Here is an 18,332-nt window from a genome sequence, read left to right as displayed (position 1 = left end):
AATTAAGAATTAATATGTAGGCAGGCTTTATTGTGTTGTTCTGTAAGTGCTTGGCAGATTAGAAATCTGCTTACTCTGGGGGTATTAATTTGTGATCCCTTATATTTTTCATATAGGATAGTGTGACTCAACTGACTACTGCTTTAGAGGCATTTGATGCCTCTGAGGATGTGTTGAAACTGAGTCCTGCCATGAAGAATTGAAGTGTTCATGCAATCAGTCATCAATTCTTGATGGTCTTGTACAGTTCTGATGTAGTAGAGATCTGGCAAGAATACTTGAATGAAGAACGTGACCTTAGTTATGTCTTCAAAAATATAAAAACTCGAATTCAAGTAGAGAGATTGGTTAAAACTATAGCTTGGAGGCATTGCTTTGCTCCAGCTCCATTTTTGTTGTTATCCTTGATGATGTTTTTATCATAGCTCTAGGAAAAGTTCAGAATTACATTGCTAAAGTAATTTTAAAGACTTGAAGCATATATTTGTTATCAAAAATGTCTAAATTTAACAAATGTATTATTTAAAAGCAAGCAACTTTTTTCAAATTACACATTTCTTGATGTTTTATTGTTAGGTGTGTGGCTCCTTATGGCTTTAAAGGCAGGATTTTGGTCACAAAACTACAAGTTAAGATGGCCACGTTATCAAACTTAAAGCACATTAAGAAGATCACCTAAAAGTCAGAAACAAGTTCAACTTTTTTTAACAAAAGACAGATGATAGCAGTCTGTTGATAGAAGTCAGTTAATTTTTTTGTGGAATCTTAATTTTCTCTTTGGGTTTTGTATTTCTGTACGTATGTAAGTGTATATATTGTGACTTATTATTGCAATGATCAGATGGCGCAATTAAGACCAGTATCCAGAATGCTAGGACCTAAATAAAAATTTCTGTAGATGAAGCCACTGTCCAGTGATTTGTTTACAAAGATGAATAATATATTGAGGATATTTGTGTTTTGTGATACAATTAAGTATGTATAGTATTACAAAATATATATATGTGTATATACACATTTCTTAAAACTATAAATTATACTTCTTTCCCCACATCATCATGAGCCTAGGGAATCTTGCAAAGGGAAGAGAAGCCTTTCTGTATTAAAACTGGGAAAAGTAATTATGCAGACTAGAAGAATATCTCAGGAATTTCCTATTTAAAGATCACTGTTATTTTCCTTTGATGGCAGTATGCTTTTTATAAATGAGACTGGATGAAACTCAGGAGGAGATGTTGCAGTGAAGAAAAAAAGACTAAGACTTTAGTATAGAAACATATGAAAATTAACAGTTTCCAGCCCTTTGCATAGATTCAGTTTCTACTGAATAGTAGAGTAGCAGAAAGCAAAAAAAGATGATCTCTAAACAGTGGTATTGGAAGTTTTCTTAGGTCAGCGGATCAATAAAGTGGTATGCATGACTGTTCATGAAAGTGTAACTAGGCCAGCCTTTCCAAGTGTAGATGAGATTGTTGTTTCAGGAGCACATTGGTAATTTTCCCATCCTTGCCCCAAGTACAATCCAAGTATTTAAGTAGTGTGCCAAATCTTCATGTAGTATACAGCTTTGGAATGCACCCTGCTTCTGACATCCTATGCTAACAGGATTTTGACTAATGTAATTTAGAGCAGGGAAGACGTGATGATGCTTCCACACATGATGAATGTTGTGCGTGACAAGTTGACTTTTAAAAAATTTATCTTTCTGCTTTTTTGTAGTCTGGTTTCTTGACGCTAACTCATTTTTTGGGAAATTTGTTTTGTATTCTTTCTTCCTTAGCCTGTTTTTCAAAGAAAACTAGCCTTAAGTGATTGAACAGTCTGTTTGCCTCTCTCCCTTCAGGTAACTTTTGAATCCATTGATAAATCAGCAGCTAGGTAGCCCCTCTGTGTGTCCCAGTTGAAGGGGAAATCAACCATGTTTTCCTTTTTTTTGCTCTTCTGTCTGGTTGGCTGCCAGTCAGCACTCTTACACAGACTGGCCAGGCTATCCTCAGGGTGAGCTGGCTGTGCCCAGCTAGCAAGCTGGACAAATACAGACTGGGAAACATGCCAGGGGGTGATCCTAGATGTATGAGGGAACTAAGGGTATTGTCCGATAATGAGCAATATGGGAGGAAGTTGGAGCTGTGCAGGAGGACAGGGATCACAGAATCGCTCAGGTTGAAAGAGAACTTGATTGGTCATCTAATCCAACCACTCGCTCAAAGCTGGGTCAACATTAAATTCAGACAAGGTTGCTTAGGGCGTTGTCTGGCTGAGTCTTGAAAACCTGGAAGGTGGGAGAGTCTACAACTTCTTTGTGCAAAGTGTTCCAGTACCTAATTATCTTCATAATGAAGAATTCTTCCCTATATCCAGTCAGAACCTCTGCTGTTTCAGTTTATTAATTTATTTCTCATTCTTCTTCCAGGCATCCTTAATAAAGAGTCTGGCTCCATCTTCTCAATAACCTCTCCCGTAAGCCTTCTTTTCTCCAGGATAAAGAACCCTCAGGTTCTCCTCATATAGGTCATAGGTCATATGCTCCAACCCATAACCATCTTGGTGACTTTTCTGTGGACTCAAGTTTTTCCAAGACTTTCTTGTACTGGGCGACCCAAAACTGACTGCAGTATTCTGGATGTGGGCTGAGTGCTGAGTGAAGAGGAATAATCGCTTCCCTTGATCTATTGGTTACTGTTGATCTACCATTTTGCTTGTTGATACCACCACTATGCTGTTAGTCTTCATTGTTGCCAGGATGCACTGCTGAATCCTGGTTAGCCTGCTGCCTACCCGACTCTTGTGTGCTTTCCATCAGTGCTGCTATCCTGGTAGGCAGTCCCCAGCCTGTGTCGTTGCAGATGGTTCGTCCATCCCCGGGGCAGTACTTTGCATTTGTCCTTCTGGAATTTTATGAAGTTCCTGCTGAACCGCTCATCAGGTCCTTCTGACTGGCAGCCTTTCGCTTTGCACCACTCAGTGTGGTGCCATCTGCAAACCGGATGAGGGTGCTTTGTCTCTCCCGCTCCAGGTCACTGAGAAAGATATGAAAAAGGGTAAGTCCCAGGACAGACTCCTGAGGGACTCGGTTTATAAGTGGCCTTCCAGGTAGTTTTCTGGGCTTGAGAATATTGTGTTGAGGGATTTCAGGAGTAGAAAGTTACTGGGATAGTGCAGAGGCTGACGAAGAGGATGTAAGACAAGAATCTTTAGGAACTAGACATCTCAGGGAATGGTCCTTTGATTATGGATGAATTTCTGAAGAGTTGGATAGGCAGAACAAGCCATATAATGGTTGAATTTACTTAGAACAAAAGTCTTTAAAATTAGGAAAACTTTTATTATAAAAAAACCAAGATGGTGATAGTTCTTTATTATGAAAGGATTGTGCGTGTTCAGGGAAGTGGGGTAGCTGTAGTTACACTGCTGAAATGCAAAGAATTATTATTTTAACAATTATTCATTCGTACCCTTACCTAGAATACTCGGCAGAATTTTCCATCTCAAACCTCTTTTGTGGGTACTAGTTAATTAAATTTCCCTTCTTAATTGCATTTTATCTTTCGGACTAGGGTTTTTTGATAGCCTTGCTTACGCATGTTTGCATAATAAAATGGTGCATGCTCAAATAGGTCTGGATATTGCAAGTCTGACTTGCACAAATAGCTCCTACCAATATGAATAGTCCTACTGACTTCAAGGACTTAATTTGCATGAGTAACAGTTGCAGCATTGGGATCTTAATGCGTATGTCTGCTTTCCATTATACGTTCAGCTTTCAGCAACTTCAGTGGAGTTCCATCTCTATTACAGAGGACAAATTGGGCGCCAAGAAAGATTTAATTTTTTTTAGCGGTAAAGCAAAAATCAGTTAAAAAGCATATATACATATTGCTAAAATCCTTAAGGTAACGTGTAGAATATGGAGTCAGTGATGGCTTAAGTTAGTTTAAGAGATAACGACTTCAAAGAATCATTAAAAAAATTAACATCAGAAATATATGACATAGAATTCAGCTCTGGGAAGTGTGGGAATGATGTACTGTAGTGATGTAATAAAATATACATTTAAATAGGCGCTGCGGATCAAAAAAAAAGGGGGAAGAGACGGGGCGAGGGAGAGCTGCAGGAAACGTAATCTTTTTCATACGGCTTAGCACGAAACCAGCTGCAACAGCCGTGTCCAGAGGCGGGATTCAGAGCAGCGCTCGGTGCGGGCTGTCTTCCTCCAGCGCCTCCCGACGCCCCGGTCCTTCGGCGGCGCGCGGGCGGGAGCGCGGGCTCGGCGGGCGGCGCGCGGGCCGCCGCAGTGCCCCCTGCCGGCGGTGGCGGCGGCCGGCCCGCCCGCGCCGTGATTGACCGGCCCCGGCCCGGCCCTGACAGAAGCCCAGGGTGATGCTGAACGCTGCCAGTTCGTCTCAGATCACATCATTAAAATAACAGAAGTGTACATCCATGTGAGACCACTGCTCACTTGCTCGTCTTCATTTTTTGGACGTGTGATGGTTTCTTGCTCTTGAATTTGGCCAGGAATGCCTCACAAAACACATAGTCATTCTTAAGCCTCTCAGGTTTGTATTTGCTGGGGGACCCCTCCCGCAAACGAAGATTACTTTTGTAATTAGCCATTCAGGAAACACTTTCCAAAATATTCTCAAACAAATTTCCTGTAGTGTTCTGCATACCCGTTAATTTATCACAGACAAACATACTCACAAACATTTTTAAAAGACGTGTGTTCATTCAGTGGAAAACTGATTCAGTGTAATCAGAGTATTTGCTCTTTTATGGCGGGTCAAATCCAATAATCCATACAAAATGCAACTACTGATTTTTTTTTTTATATATTAAAAATATATGTGTGTGTGTGCACACGTGGAGTTTTCTATCCAGAAAACTGTCCCACTGGGACTACTCATATATATGTCTTTATAGGACTATAGCTTAGATTAGTATGTATATCTGTATATCTACAAATCTATATTCAATACTTAGTAATTATTTTGATGAATTTAGGAATTCTTAAACATTACCCATATTCTTGTTTCTGTAGCTTAGGTGTTTTTTTAATATATCAATACATTAGGCTGTAGAGTGAGTGCTTTTTGTATAAACTCAGCACAAAGTATCAAATGTCCAGATAACTACGAATATGTCTTTTAGCAGTGTTTGGGGGACAACTGGTGTTTTTAAATAACTGTTGTTAATATGACTTTATTTCTTCATATTCAATTAATAGGTTTTTTTTCCCTAAAGAATTTTTATTATCAGTAGTATGCCAACAGTGTAGGCTAAAGTATGCAACAGTATGCTTTGGGCTGCAGCCTCATCTCATTGATACTGAAATTAATCTGCACTAATGCTTCTGAAGATAAAGGAATTGCTCTTTCTTGTGTAGAACAACTGAGAACTCAGATTGTCTCATACTCTGTTATGCTTTGTTTTAATATACTAGGATAAACTTCAGTAAAGTTCTTAAATGCTTTCTAAGTGGTAAAAAAAAAATGCTCTGATTTCTCTTTCAAACTTTACAGTGTAGTCACACCTCTTTTCAAGGGGTCATGAATGTATCACCAAAGCTACATAAATACACTGTTATGGATTTTTCTGTTCAGGAAAATGAAGTTATGGCTTTATGTTCTTTAGAGTTGTGGGGGGGTTTTTTGTGGGGGGTAAGCTAATTCTGTTTTGTTTTGTTTTTTGCTTTAGCTAAAAAACTAGGAATTACTGATGTTCCAGCTGAGGTGGTTACTTTTATTTCCCATGCAACACAAACCAGATTAAGAACAGTGATAGAAAAAGTAACAGTGATAACCCAGCACCGAATGGAATCGTACAAAGTAAGTGTGCAAAGAAAGGTATCGTATGTTACAGAACGATGCAGTGTGATGCCGTTTTTTCTTAGCACACGGTAGGTGTTTTGTGTTCATTCTGTGTGCAAAGCGTGTTTTAATCGCAGGTTTGTCTGCCTCAGCAAATAGAAAGTGGTGGGATGATAGCAGCGCTGGCCAGATCTGTCTTCCTCCTCTGTGATAGAATTTGTGTGTAGAATTATGTTTTCATCCTTCTGTGCTGAAGTGTCTGGCATGGAGCATCTGTTAAGCTATTTCTGCTCATGGATTGTGACTAAGACTGTTGATTCTTGATGTCTTCTTTTTCGACCAAGGTATCCATTGATTGGATCAAAATTGCTTCAATGTATAGGAATCTGTAGTAACTTTACATGTCCTTGGCTGTGAGAAATACTAGTATTTTACGAAAGCTACCAATTTGTCTTAAACCAGCAACTAAAGAATTCAGCTGTAAATTCTTCACTGTAATTAAACAATGATGTTCTCTTTAAAAAGATCATTTCAAGATAAAATGCTACTCTGATTCCATTGTATTCTTGAAGAAAATTGAAACAATTTAGATATCTTAAACCAGGGGGGAAATTTAAATAAGAATCTGCAAACCGGTTTGAAATTAAAATAAATCAAACATCTTTATTGATAAATATGAAGTATCTTTTTTGATAAAAGTAAGATGCTAATAGTTGTTAAACTGGTGTAAAAGCAAGATGGCAGTAACTGTAGTTGTGTGTTGTGTCTAAACTGTGTTTAGATTTCTTTAATGTATATATACATTCAGTAGCTCTGGTTTGGTTTTTTGCCTTTTTTTTGGTTGTGTTGGGTTTTTTTTTTTGTTGTTTTCCTTGAGTGAAAGCCTGATCAAACAGCTTTGGACTGTATCTTTGCCCACCTATTCCCCAAACCTGAGTCACAGTTGGACTAACTATATGTGCCATTTGCAAGAAAAATTATCTTTAGGATCTGTGACTAGAATCAACATTACTGTGGTAGAAAAATGGATTAAAAATAATAAAGGCCACTGTGCTTGTGTATTACCGACACTTACATCTTTCCTTGCAATTGATGGATATATTCTACTGTAATGGACTAAAAGTAAGATCTCCTTGTTTCTTTCCAATATTCTTCATCAGCCTCAGCAGTGTTAAATCCCGCCTTCCTTCTCCCTAGGATGGTGTCTGAGAAGAAAACGCTTTGCTTAGTCCGTGTTAAGCCAAAAATGCATTTAAAATAATATCTTAATAGATTCTTAGAAAAAAAAAAGTGTTGTCTCTTATTGAACTGTGGCATTTTCATTGTCTTCTGTATATTTCTTGGTTAATGGTTTTCTTTGATTTCATAGCATTGCAGTCAAAAAGGAAAATATTAAGCAGATAAATGAGATGGAAGTAATATGGATAACTTACTTTTCTGACTGACATTCTGAGTGTTCTGCATGCGGCTTGTATCATAAATTCGTATTGTTTGTTGGGTACTTGGAAGGCTTGCATGCTCTTAGTTGTCATAAAATTCTTCTATTTTAATTGTAATTAGAGGCTTATTTGCAACTGAATTTTTAGCTTTAATGCTTTTATAATGCTGCATCTTGATCATGTCTGTTACTAGTTCAAGATGAATACAGATACAGGAATTGCAGTTTATAACCAGGCTTATATCCTATATCTAGGATTGTTCAGTAATAAAGGGGTTTTTAATCAGTAAGTCTTTTGGTTTTATTTTTTTATCTCTTTGATGTCTCTGCTGATAAATCAATCCTTGTTTTTTTAATTTGTTTAGATATTAACTAAATAATCAGATTCTAGCTGCATTATTAACCATAGGCTGGCTTCATTCCCCTGAGCTTAAAAAAAAAAAAAGAGAGGTTTTTTTTTTCATAGTACAATGGAAAGATTTTACTGTATAACACCTATAGTCTTCTTTAAATGTATAGTCTTGATGAAAATGCATGTTTTTGTAAAACATTGTTCTTATTTTACAGGATGATGAATGGTACGAACAAGCTACAGATGTCCGATCACAGTTAAAGTTTTTTGAACAGTTGGAGCGTTTAGAAAAGCAAAGGAAAGACGAACAAGAGAGGGAAATCTTGCTAAAGGCTGCCAAGGTATCTGTTTTACTTTATTTTTTTAAACTACTTAACAATTCATAGTCTTCAAACAGTTATTTAATTTCATGAACTCTGTTTCATAAACACATTTTGTTTCTTATAACAAAAATCTACCGTTGTTGTGACATCACACCTTTAATTCATTAAGTTACGCTGTCTTATCTATGATGACTCCACACCTACCTGACTGGAATGCTCCTGTGTTTTCAAGATACAGCTCTGAATTTGATGAGTTCTTGGGGATGTAGGAAACAATGGCTAACATTTCAAAAATAACTTGGTGAAATAATTTTCACAATTGCCTTTGAAATTTAATAGATGCCAGGGTTTCTGTGCCATTTGAAAATCATAGCCTACACTTCTGGTATTTAAACACAATTGAGTAAATTGTTATGGATTTTTTTTGAGGCTTTTTACTTTATTTCTTGAGTTTTTTGAGGCTTTTTACTTCTTGAGTTTCTGGACTTTTTTTTTTTACAAAATAGTTTTGTTCATTTGTTTATTTCAATTTAAATACTATGTGTCCTAGTTGGTATTTTGGTCACCTCTCTATATAAACTGCATTATTTAATTGATTCATGCCTGTCTTCAGGTAACTGTCAGTTCTTCTGGATTTGTTCCTTTGTAACTTTAATTCCAAAGACTGAGTTTTCATACATGCAATAGAACAAACTAAGACAATATTGTTTCCAGAGCATACAGATATAGATAAATCTCCTGTTTATAACTGCAAATTTAATTATATTTTATATATACCATATCAAACTGCAAATAAGTTTATCCCTTAGTTATCTCAATTTTCATTTCATTTGCATTTTCATTGAATTATTTATTGTATATTCTGGAGAGATTATACAGAACAACTCAATGCTCAGTTGTAACATTTAGCCTCCTGATTTTGTGCCATTAATGTTCACAAATTGAGAGATTTTTTTTAACAAAAGTACCCTTGCTCATTTCAGAAATTTGTTTCTCAGTTTGGCTACTTTAATCTGTCCTGTTTTCACTCTTAATTTATAATTGTTCACATAGTTAAATATTCCACTAATTTCCACATAATGTATATACTCTTTAAATGTTTAGATGAAAACAGATTTACTGTTTTCATTCTTAATGCTTACTTTTTAAAAATAAATAAATGCCTTTTTTTTTAATCCTGTTTTCTCCATTCAGTGAATACATCTTGATGAATCATGTTTTCTTTTCTGTGTATCCTGCTGCTTGTTTGTTATGTTGTTGGTTTTTTTTTAAGGGACATTGAGGAAAATACAGTAGCTTGTAGTCCTTAGTTCAAAAACGTTTCCCTGAGTGCACAAAGCCTTACACAGGCTTATCTGAGGTTGGGTTAGATGACCTCCTGTTGTCCCTGCCAACCTGAATTTCTTCATGATTTGATGTTCTTTGGTTTTGGTGGGGTTTTTTTTGTTGTAGTCTTGAATAACATAAACTCCTGTGAAGTCAAAATTTAGGAAATAAATACACAATCAACAAGTTTGATTCCTACAGATTACAGAAAGAGCAAATTAAAGAATTCTACAACAAACAAATATAAAAAAGAGTCCTCTACTTGATTTGAAGAAATTATCTTCATGAAAATAATGAATGCATAAATCAACTTCACAACTAGAAAGTGATAGGATACAACTTGGCATAAATACATGATATACTAGAAAAATAGATGAAGGTATTAAAAAACCAAAACCAAACCACAAAGTAGCCATGGAAGAGCAATGCTGATTTATCAGTATTAATGTTTAGGAAGAGAAGTTGAAGATTCTGTGAACCTTTTGGGAGGTATTTATGCAATGTCGTGATTTAAGTGATTTAAGTGCAAATGCCGATTTGGAACTGGGCTTACATTCATAGCGTCTTTCCTTTGTGAAGCATTCAGCTGGCTCTCAACCATTCTGTTCTGATGGATTGATGACCTATTGCAAGACTTACGTAGGACATAGTTTAGCAAAATATGGTCAGATTACAACTTTTTATTCTACATAATAGATTGTTCATGATTTCCTTAACATCTAGGTTGCTGCTCAAATGCAAGACCACCGGTACATTAGCAGTGATCACTGTTGAGGTCTTTATTCTGAATTCCTACGTACTAATTCCTTACCCAGGATTTAGTTTTTTCTGGTCTTTTATGAACTTGCCTAGTTGTCTAAGGAGATCTAAGTCTTTGTGGAAAGGTTGCAGTAATTGTAATGACACAGTTATTAAATGGACACAGTTAAAATCTGCCCCAGCTGCCCTGATAACTAGTGATAAAGATCAGTAACCATTTCCTGTCTGTTTGTGGCCTGCTGATTGATATTGGTGTCTGCAAAGGGAGTAATGATTAAACTGGCTCTGGAGACTGAAATACCCACTATGCAAAGATGTTGTTTCTCCGATCATGGCATCTTTGTCATCTTGACAGTGTTGTGTCTTTAAAGAATAGAAAACTTGGGATTTTAAAATGAAATCTCTGCTTCTGCTTTTTTTCCTATAAATGCTTAAATATAAAAATCAGAAAATTTTTCTTTTATTTATAACTGCAGCTTCTTAATGTGCCCTTTAGACAAACAGAGTGATGTTTTATCTTGTACATGTTTTGTCATGTTATTTTGCAACATGCTTTTAAAGTTACTCAGCAGAATAATTTTATGAAGAGTTTCAAAGTTGCCTGCTAGTGGTACCTCATCTATTGTCTATTATGGAAGAGCGTAAACAGGTTTAACTTGCACAGTGAATATCCTATTTTAATTATTTACACTTTGGAGCCTTATTAACAGCCAAAGTCCAGGTTTTGACAAAGAATAAGATAATGAAGGAAATGTTTTGGGCATTGGAGTGGATGGTATTAAATAATCAACAACAAAATAATCAACTGAGAAGATGATGAAAAATGAAGGGAATAGATTGAAATGAAAGGGGAGTCAACATGAGTTTTTGGGAAGCCTTGAAACCAATTTGGTAATTCTGCATTAGAACTCAGTAAGGGGTAAGAAAAATATGTAAATGATGGTCAAAGAAAGTGTCGGGTTTGCAGGTTTTTGTTGTTGTTTTGGGTAGTGTGTTGGTTTCTTTAGGAGGAAATAAGAAAATATTTGACACTAGTGTTCTGATTGATCTGCAATCATAATTTCAGTTGTTACAGCAGGATGTAATTGCAGAATTTGTAAGCACCCAGATGGGGTTGGTTTTGCTTCAGGAAATGTTTTTGGGAGAATGAGAGAGAAAATCAGATGGAGAGATAGAAGAAAAAAAGTTAGGTTTCAAAAAATATTCTAAATTTTTTATTTTCTGAGAAAAGTCACTATCCAAGTTAAAAATGATTGTGAAGTTACAAGAGTATCTTTAAAGCAAAATAGAAGTATTATTTGGCTTGTTAAATAAGAGAATATTACAAAATCTTACATCCCATGCCTGGGAAATGCTTGAGAAATAGAAACTTCATACCACCAGCTTAGAAGAATAATGACTGATGTTCTCATTCCAGTGAGATATTTTGGGGGAAGACAAACTTGACAGGAAAGGAAGAATCGTAAGTTATGCTATAGTAGCAATGCGACATACAATTTCTTTTTAATTAAAAACCTAAAAATTGAGAACAAGACTATACTGTTTCAGGAGCTAGCTCAGTCTCTTGTACCTCAGGGATCTCTGCATCATGTTCCACAATGTATGCATACCAACCTAGAATATATGGCCCAAAGCATTTCTCTAGGTTACTTCCTGGTGATTCTTTTTATAATAGAAGTGTTTAAAGACATATTGGTTCCCAAAACTGTGAGATGCAGTCACCTCCTGCTGCTCGAACAGGTCCTGTTTCAAACATCCAGATAATATCATGTGTCAAATATAGAAGCTGTACAGGGAGAGACTGCAGCTGCCTTGATTGTCATTACTTTTGGTTATCTTGCTGATATGTGAATAATAAGGTAAAATAATAATGGCACAACGAGGGGCCATCTTCTATATAAACACATGTATAGAGTGCAGTCTCTTTAAAGGAAATATTTGGGAGAGTCAACTCTTTGCCCCCGTTTGTTTTCCCAGTAAGAACCCACTGGCTGTTGTTTCCACATGTGTGCAGAAGCAGAGGTCTTTTGAATCTGTCTTTGGTGACTGGTATGGGAAATCGCAAGAAGAGCTAAGGAAAGTCTTAAGACTGCAGAAAGGTCAAAAGCCAGACTAAAATCACTTGAGGAATTTACCTTTACATTTGACATGGTGTGTATTGTGTGGACTTTCTAAAACAAAACAAAGCGCAGGTCTTGCTATAGTAAAAGATGTGTTCCTTGCTGCTTTCATAGCTATTTCCAAAACCTGGAAAATGCAGCTTGTGTGTGTCAAATTGAATGAGGTTCTGGTTCTGGGCTAATAATGGAAATATTTCTGGCAGCAAGAGGAATAGGAGTTTGTAGTTGATTTTTTTGGTTGGTTTGTTTCTGAATTGTTTTTTGGAGAGAGTGGTGCTTTCTACAGTAATGGTACAGCTTGGGGTTGTCCTTGTTTTCAGAAAATCAATGAATAATACTTCTATGATATAATCTATAATAAAGTGGATCATGTTAAAATTACTGGTTTAATTCATCTGCTCAAACTGGCTAAATGCATGTTTATTATCAAATTAATTTTGAAAATTAATTTCCAATATATACATTCTATTAGTCTATTATTTTGAGTGTTCTGTATTTTTAGCACAAGTCTATCAAGGTTTGGGGTCTTAAATATGACTATCACAGGAGTAAGATCTAGTCTGTAAAAAGAATGATTACATAAGTAAATGGAAAATTATGTTTAGTGTTGTTTGCAAACTTAATTAGTATTTATGGATGATAGTGATTTTATAGTGCTATAGGCTGAAGGGCTTTTTTATTGGAGAGAGATTATTGAAATTTGGCAATGCAGATTTCCTTACACACATGTCCTGTCATTACTTGAAGGGGCTACCTCTTTGATCCAAAGATGAGTTCAGCTGTCATGCCAATTTAATCCTTTCCCTCTCTTCTAAGAGTACAGTGGATGTAATGCAGCTTTCTGTGAGATGAAGCACTATGTGAACGGAAACTTATAACTCACTTCTGATGAGGGGAGAGCAAAGAGAGAATTATTGTGTTGGATAATTTTCTGAATTTTTAGAGATTTGTTACTTCAATTTTAATGATTTTAAAATAAATCTTTTTTTAGACCTGTGCTCTTGCATTCCACCTCACTGTGGTTGTAGCTCTGAATAGAGTTTTACCCTTAGCTATGCTGCTTTTAGCTTTGTTAATAAAAAGTGAAAGTTAATGTGAAAGCAAAGTGTTTCATGTTGCCAATTTAATTTCTTTAATTAAAAGTGAAAGTTATAAGCTGGTACAGCCGTGGGTGACGTTCTAATGTCATCAATGGGGAAAAATGGGTTTAAAATTGAAACTGTTGGCACAGCAGTGGCTCTCAATAGTACAGCACCTACAGTTGTGACTCTTAACTTTATTGAATGAAAAAAGATGAATTTGAAGCATTAAAGACTCCCAGTATATGTATTGGGAAGGGGGAGTAGAATGGTAAGTGCCTTAAGTGGGATCAGATGTTTCTAAACACAGGAGATATGTATTTAGGAAGAGAAACTCTGTGAGACATTCTCTAACGCAGGTTTAACAAGCTGAGATTTCAAAATTATTACAAATTTAATAGAAAACTCTTTTTGTTAGTGGGACAAAATATAACAACAGTGCAGCTTTGACATTACAAATTACACCAAAATACTGAATAATGATCATAATTAAACAGAAGGACTGTTGGTCTGCCCATCTACATAGACACACAGAGTATTGTCTAATTTTAAAAATAATTGTTGCATATATTTAAGTATTACATGAGTTATAGATATCCTTATTATTTTAAAAATACTGTTGCTTTCTAATTTAAGACAATTCTATGAAATACAAAATCCCCTTCTTAAAACTATGCTGTTACATGTGTAATTAGATGTCTGTTTTTGTGGCATTCTTCCTTAACACAAGGGGAAAAGCTGAGGTTTGGAACATTAGGGAGTTTGGTAACATGTAAATGAAACCCCATATTTCTAATGTGTTTTGAATACACATTTAACATATGCTGCTTTTCATACTTTCAAAGTCTTAATATTTCCATAGACCTAATGTGATCTATGCAGTTTTCAGATAAATAAGATAGCAAGTTCTCTAACACAAAGCACTTTCATTCTTAACAATTAAAATATCAGGCTGTCTAGTCTAATAAAAGTAGTTTATGTTTTGGAGAAACGTTAACAGACCTGGTTTGGTGAATAAGTTCTCAGTAGGAGACAGCATTTAATGTATTTAAAAGTATGTTATCAGGTTAGGATCAGTCCTAGGTTTCTCTAAAATTACTATGGGAAGCTAGCTTGCTTCTAAAGGTGTTTATTCTTCAACATGAAAATATATTACGTAAATCCAGATTTCTTTATTTACAGATCTAGACATGAAGAATAGAGAGGGGAAGGGAAGGGAGTTGTGATAAACTCTTTGAAAAGTATTTGAGTTGGGGAGTTCTGTGATTGGCAGGTGTTTCCGAAGCTTTAGAGGAAGGAGGCATTGGTGCATTAAAAGATTTTGGAAAAACATGTTTCACAAAACAGGTGAGATGCAGCATATTAAGATTTGGATGTTAGAGGGAAAGGAGAAAGGAAGACAAAACCAAAATATGAGATGACTTTGAAGAAAAAATTTAAACTGGAATTAAAAAAACCTAGGAATGATTTGTCAGTAGCTTGACGAAAGTAAGTGTAAAATATCAAAATAATTGGTGAATAAAAATGGTGATATATAGACAAGCACTACAGGAGCTGAGCGGCCAAAATTGTTCAAACTCTTCAGAGGAAGGAAAAGATGTTCACATATGGAATGGAGTGTAAAGAGAAGCCAGTGACATTTTTAAAGCTTATCTAGGCACCTCTATTAAGCTTGACATTTTCGTTTGCTTATGTTTGCTTTAATCTGTGTTGCATTGGCATTGAAGAAGCCTTTTATAAGGGTTAACTTATAAGAGTAACTTATAATATAAGTTACATTAGATCGTAAAGTGAAGAATTAATAAAATAACCAATATTTATACTTTTCCTTTAACACATTTTAGCCTCCATATGCTGATGATTTTATTTCTGAAGCTTACTGATTTGCAAACTGACATGGTAGTCAGCAGGAAGGTATTTTAGCCTTAATATAAATCTATTTTTTAAAATAAACACTATTAAAATTTATCTGAACACAAGAAGAAAGAGAAAATGAGTTAAATTCCTTAATTTTATTAGTGTTACTTATACCAGTAATGACATATCCAATGTAAAGTTGGAATTCTGCTTGTTTGAAACAAGAGCTAGCCTGAGGTCTTTGAAAAGGCCATTTGTTGTGGGTTCAAGGAATAACCAGAAACTCATCGCGTTATTCTAAACGTAAAAGTAGTTCTACCTTCACCTTCAGTCTGGATTTAGATATCTGACATCACCTGGTATTTTAAATGTTCATTACTGAAAAAATTCCTGAATTTAATATCAGTCAGGAGTTGAGTACCTGTTTTCACCTCTGCAATAATTTTTATTATTTACTTATTGTGAATGAGCTGGAGGTTTACACAGAGTAGATCATGTGCTTTTTTGCCTGCTTTTGGGGTCTGCTTTTTCAGATTATCCTCAACTCCAGATCTACTTCTATTTGGTCAGTTTCTGAAAAGAAAGCCCCAACTTTTAAATGCTTTTTTTTTTTTTAAACTGTAGTACTTTCAGAGTTTTTCCTTCACTTATGGAGTCCAGGAAATTGCAATGTTAGTTTGCATCTATTGCTTTAATTTTTCTTATAATATCCCCAAACACAATTTAGATCTCTGGTATGTTTTCCAGGATTCTATCACTTTCTTATAGAAACTTGGTAACAATATTAGAAGTCTCAGATTGATTCTCTCAGGACACTCTGCTTTCTCCTTAAGCTGAAGTGCTTTTAACTTGTACTTTGCATTTGGCAAATGATTCCGCTTCATACAGTAGTATAACAACACTTTGTGTTTCTGTACTGCTTTCACTGCGAGACTCAGAAGGCAATAGAAGTTCATTGTACATTTATAAATTAATTATCAAAACCCCCATGAAAGGGCTAAATATGATTTTCCATACATCATACTGGAGAAACTGAGGCACACAATGTTTGAACTGTTATCACAAAATGACAGAGCAAGGATCTAATTCAGCTCAGTTCATAAATACTGACCGAAGTCCATCTTCTAGAGAAGCAACTCATTGAATGGGTTTTTTTGTTTGTTTGTTTTTAATAGGTATAAATATAATCAAGTTCCTCGTAATTGCTCTACTGAATAGACTCCCAGCTCTCTGGAAGATCCACATATTTCATTAAATGCCTTTTTGTTCTTTAAACATTAACCAGATCAGATTATCTACATTTTTCTTTTTGTCTGACCACAGCAGTTAGAAGGAATCTCAGTCTACGTTAAGTTGGAGTTTCTTTCTTGGTTGGCACAACTATAACATGGGAGTCTAATTTGGTCATTAGCTATCTACAGATTTTAATTTCTCATTACTTTACTCCAGGCACTATCCTGTCAAACTGCCTTTTATGCTAACAGGCACAAAATCACTAGTAGGTGGTGTTGGAAGATGAAGCTAATGTGCACAGTGGACGAATCAAGCACATCTTTTAAAAATCTCATTATTGTTTAATTTGGCCATGCTTTGTCGTCACTGTGTTTTATATGTGTGCTATATTAGCGGAAAAAATAATCCCGGGGCAGGGGGGGGAAAACCAAACAGGAAAAAGGATGGAGAATTCAGTGTCGTTGGTGCCCTGTCTGCCAAATCATAGTCAAGGCTCTCTCCAGGTATATCAACAATATTACATGTCCCCTTACCCTTAAAACCTATCTCCCTTTGGTTTTCTTCATGGATTTTTAACTTCTGAACAGAATATCTTATGAAAAATTCAAACAATGGGGAAAAAATCTGAGCATATGTAAGTTCGCAAGCTAATATTCTTTCAAGTTTCAGGTCTGTCTTCAGCATAGAAAGAGGCAGAGAAAGATAGGTGGGAGGGGGCATAGATATTCCTTTAGGAGTTGTCTAAATGATATCACTTTAAATCTCAAAGAAACACTGAAGTAAAAAAATTACATCTTTGAGGTATCGGGAACAACAGTTTTCCATGGATGTCGCAAGTTTTATTGCAGCTTCTTACAACTTTTTATGCAACTTTTTCTGAACACTGACCAGTCATGCAATTAGAAACGTATAATGCATATATTATCTACATCTCAAGTTTTGAACTCCATCAATTTGAGTATGCTTAATGAGCATAAATAAGAATTTAATAGTTTTAACATACGGTTGTAAAACAGTCTGTATCTGAAGAAATGTACTGTTATGGGTTGTTATTGCAATTAAACAGTTATTCTTAATGGGTTTTTAGAGCTATTGTTCCTGGTTTTGAAGGAAGATGTGAAAGTTGCCATTTGGCAATATTTCCTCCATTTTAAAAATTAAAACATTAATATTATTAGTAGTGCATGAAGGAGTTTAACTTATGTGTATTTCTATGCTGTACTCAAAGTAAGCTCATACGGATAGTAACATCTTTATTATGAAGATTTACTTTGGGAGAGTGACTTTACAACTGTTTTCTCCATATTCTCTATCAACAGCTGAATAAAAGCTTAGTTGCAAACAGTAAATTATTTTAAAATAAGTGACTGTAAGCAGTTTAAATTAAAAAGATTAGATAATGAGAAGGGTGTCACTTCCGCTCTGGGATGCTTGAATTTGTTTTTATTAAATAATTGAAATCTAAACCTGTATGGAAACTTTAGCATTGACAAAAACATGGTATTTTTTTTAAATTTGAATCTAGGGTAGATCTTATTTACAACTGAATATTTAACAGTCTTTTGGGTGAGGCCTAAGGGTTTGAAATTACACTTCTATGAATTTAAGCATCCCATCTTTGACACCTTGTATCCTGTTCCCCTTTCTTTGCTATTTTTTAACTTACTGCAACAGATGAGGGGTTCTTAAACCATCTGTTAACCTTTTTTCCCCATTTTTTTAAACATGTAGAGTCGCTCAAGGCAAGAAGACCCAGAGCAAGCTAGACTGAAACAAAAAGCAAAGGAGGTAAGCAGAGCTAGAGATCATTACACTTGACATTTCAAGGCCTGAACAGATTAATTTTTTATGCCTTGCTACTTGTATATCGTTAATAAAAATCTGACTAAAAACTTTTTAGGATGTATTTGTTGCTTTGCCTTTGATCTTAATGTTTGCAAACTAATACATTAATACATGTGAAGCCTAAGGAGATTTTATAAGAGAATATTTCCATACATTACATTTTCATTTCCATTTTAGGTAGCTGTAGCTTTTG

The 18,332-nt window shown here is 35.3% G+C and overlaps 1 protein-coding gene across 1 annotated transcript in view; it reads left to right on the top strand.

Moving 5' to 3' along the window:
• Positions 1-18,332, top strand: part of LOC142087288 (transcription initiation factor TFIID subunit 4-like) — a 149,144-nt gene that overhangs the window by 60,116 nt on the left and 70,696 nt on the right. The window contains exons 11-13 of the mRNA XM_075161381.1: positions 5,695-5,825; positions 7,813-7,938; positions 18,026-18,082. Of these exons, the coding sequence (XP_075017482.1) occupies positions 5,695-5,825; positions 7,813-7,938; positions 18,026-18,082 (314 nt within the window). The remainder of the gene's footprint in view (positions 1-5,694; positions 5,826-7,812; positions 7,939-18,025; positions 18,083-18,332) is intronic.

The sequence above is a fragment of the Calonectris borealis genome, chromosome 12 (assembly GCF_964195595.1).
Source record: "Calonectris borealis chromosome 12, bCalBor7.hap1.2, whole genome shotgun sequence".
In the NCBI taxonomy this organism is placed as follows: Eukaryota; Metazoa; Chordata; class Aves; order Procellariiformes; family Procellariidae; genus Calonectris; species Calonectris borealis.
The sequence above is the reverse complement of the archived record's forward strand: the minus strand, read 5'-3'. Positions and strand labels throughout refer to the sequence as shown.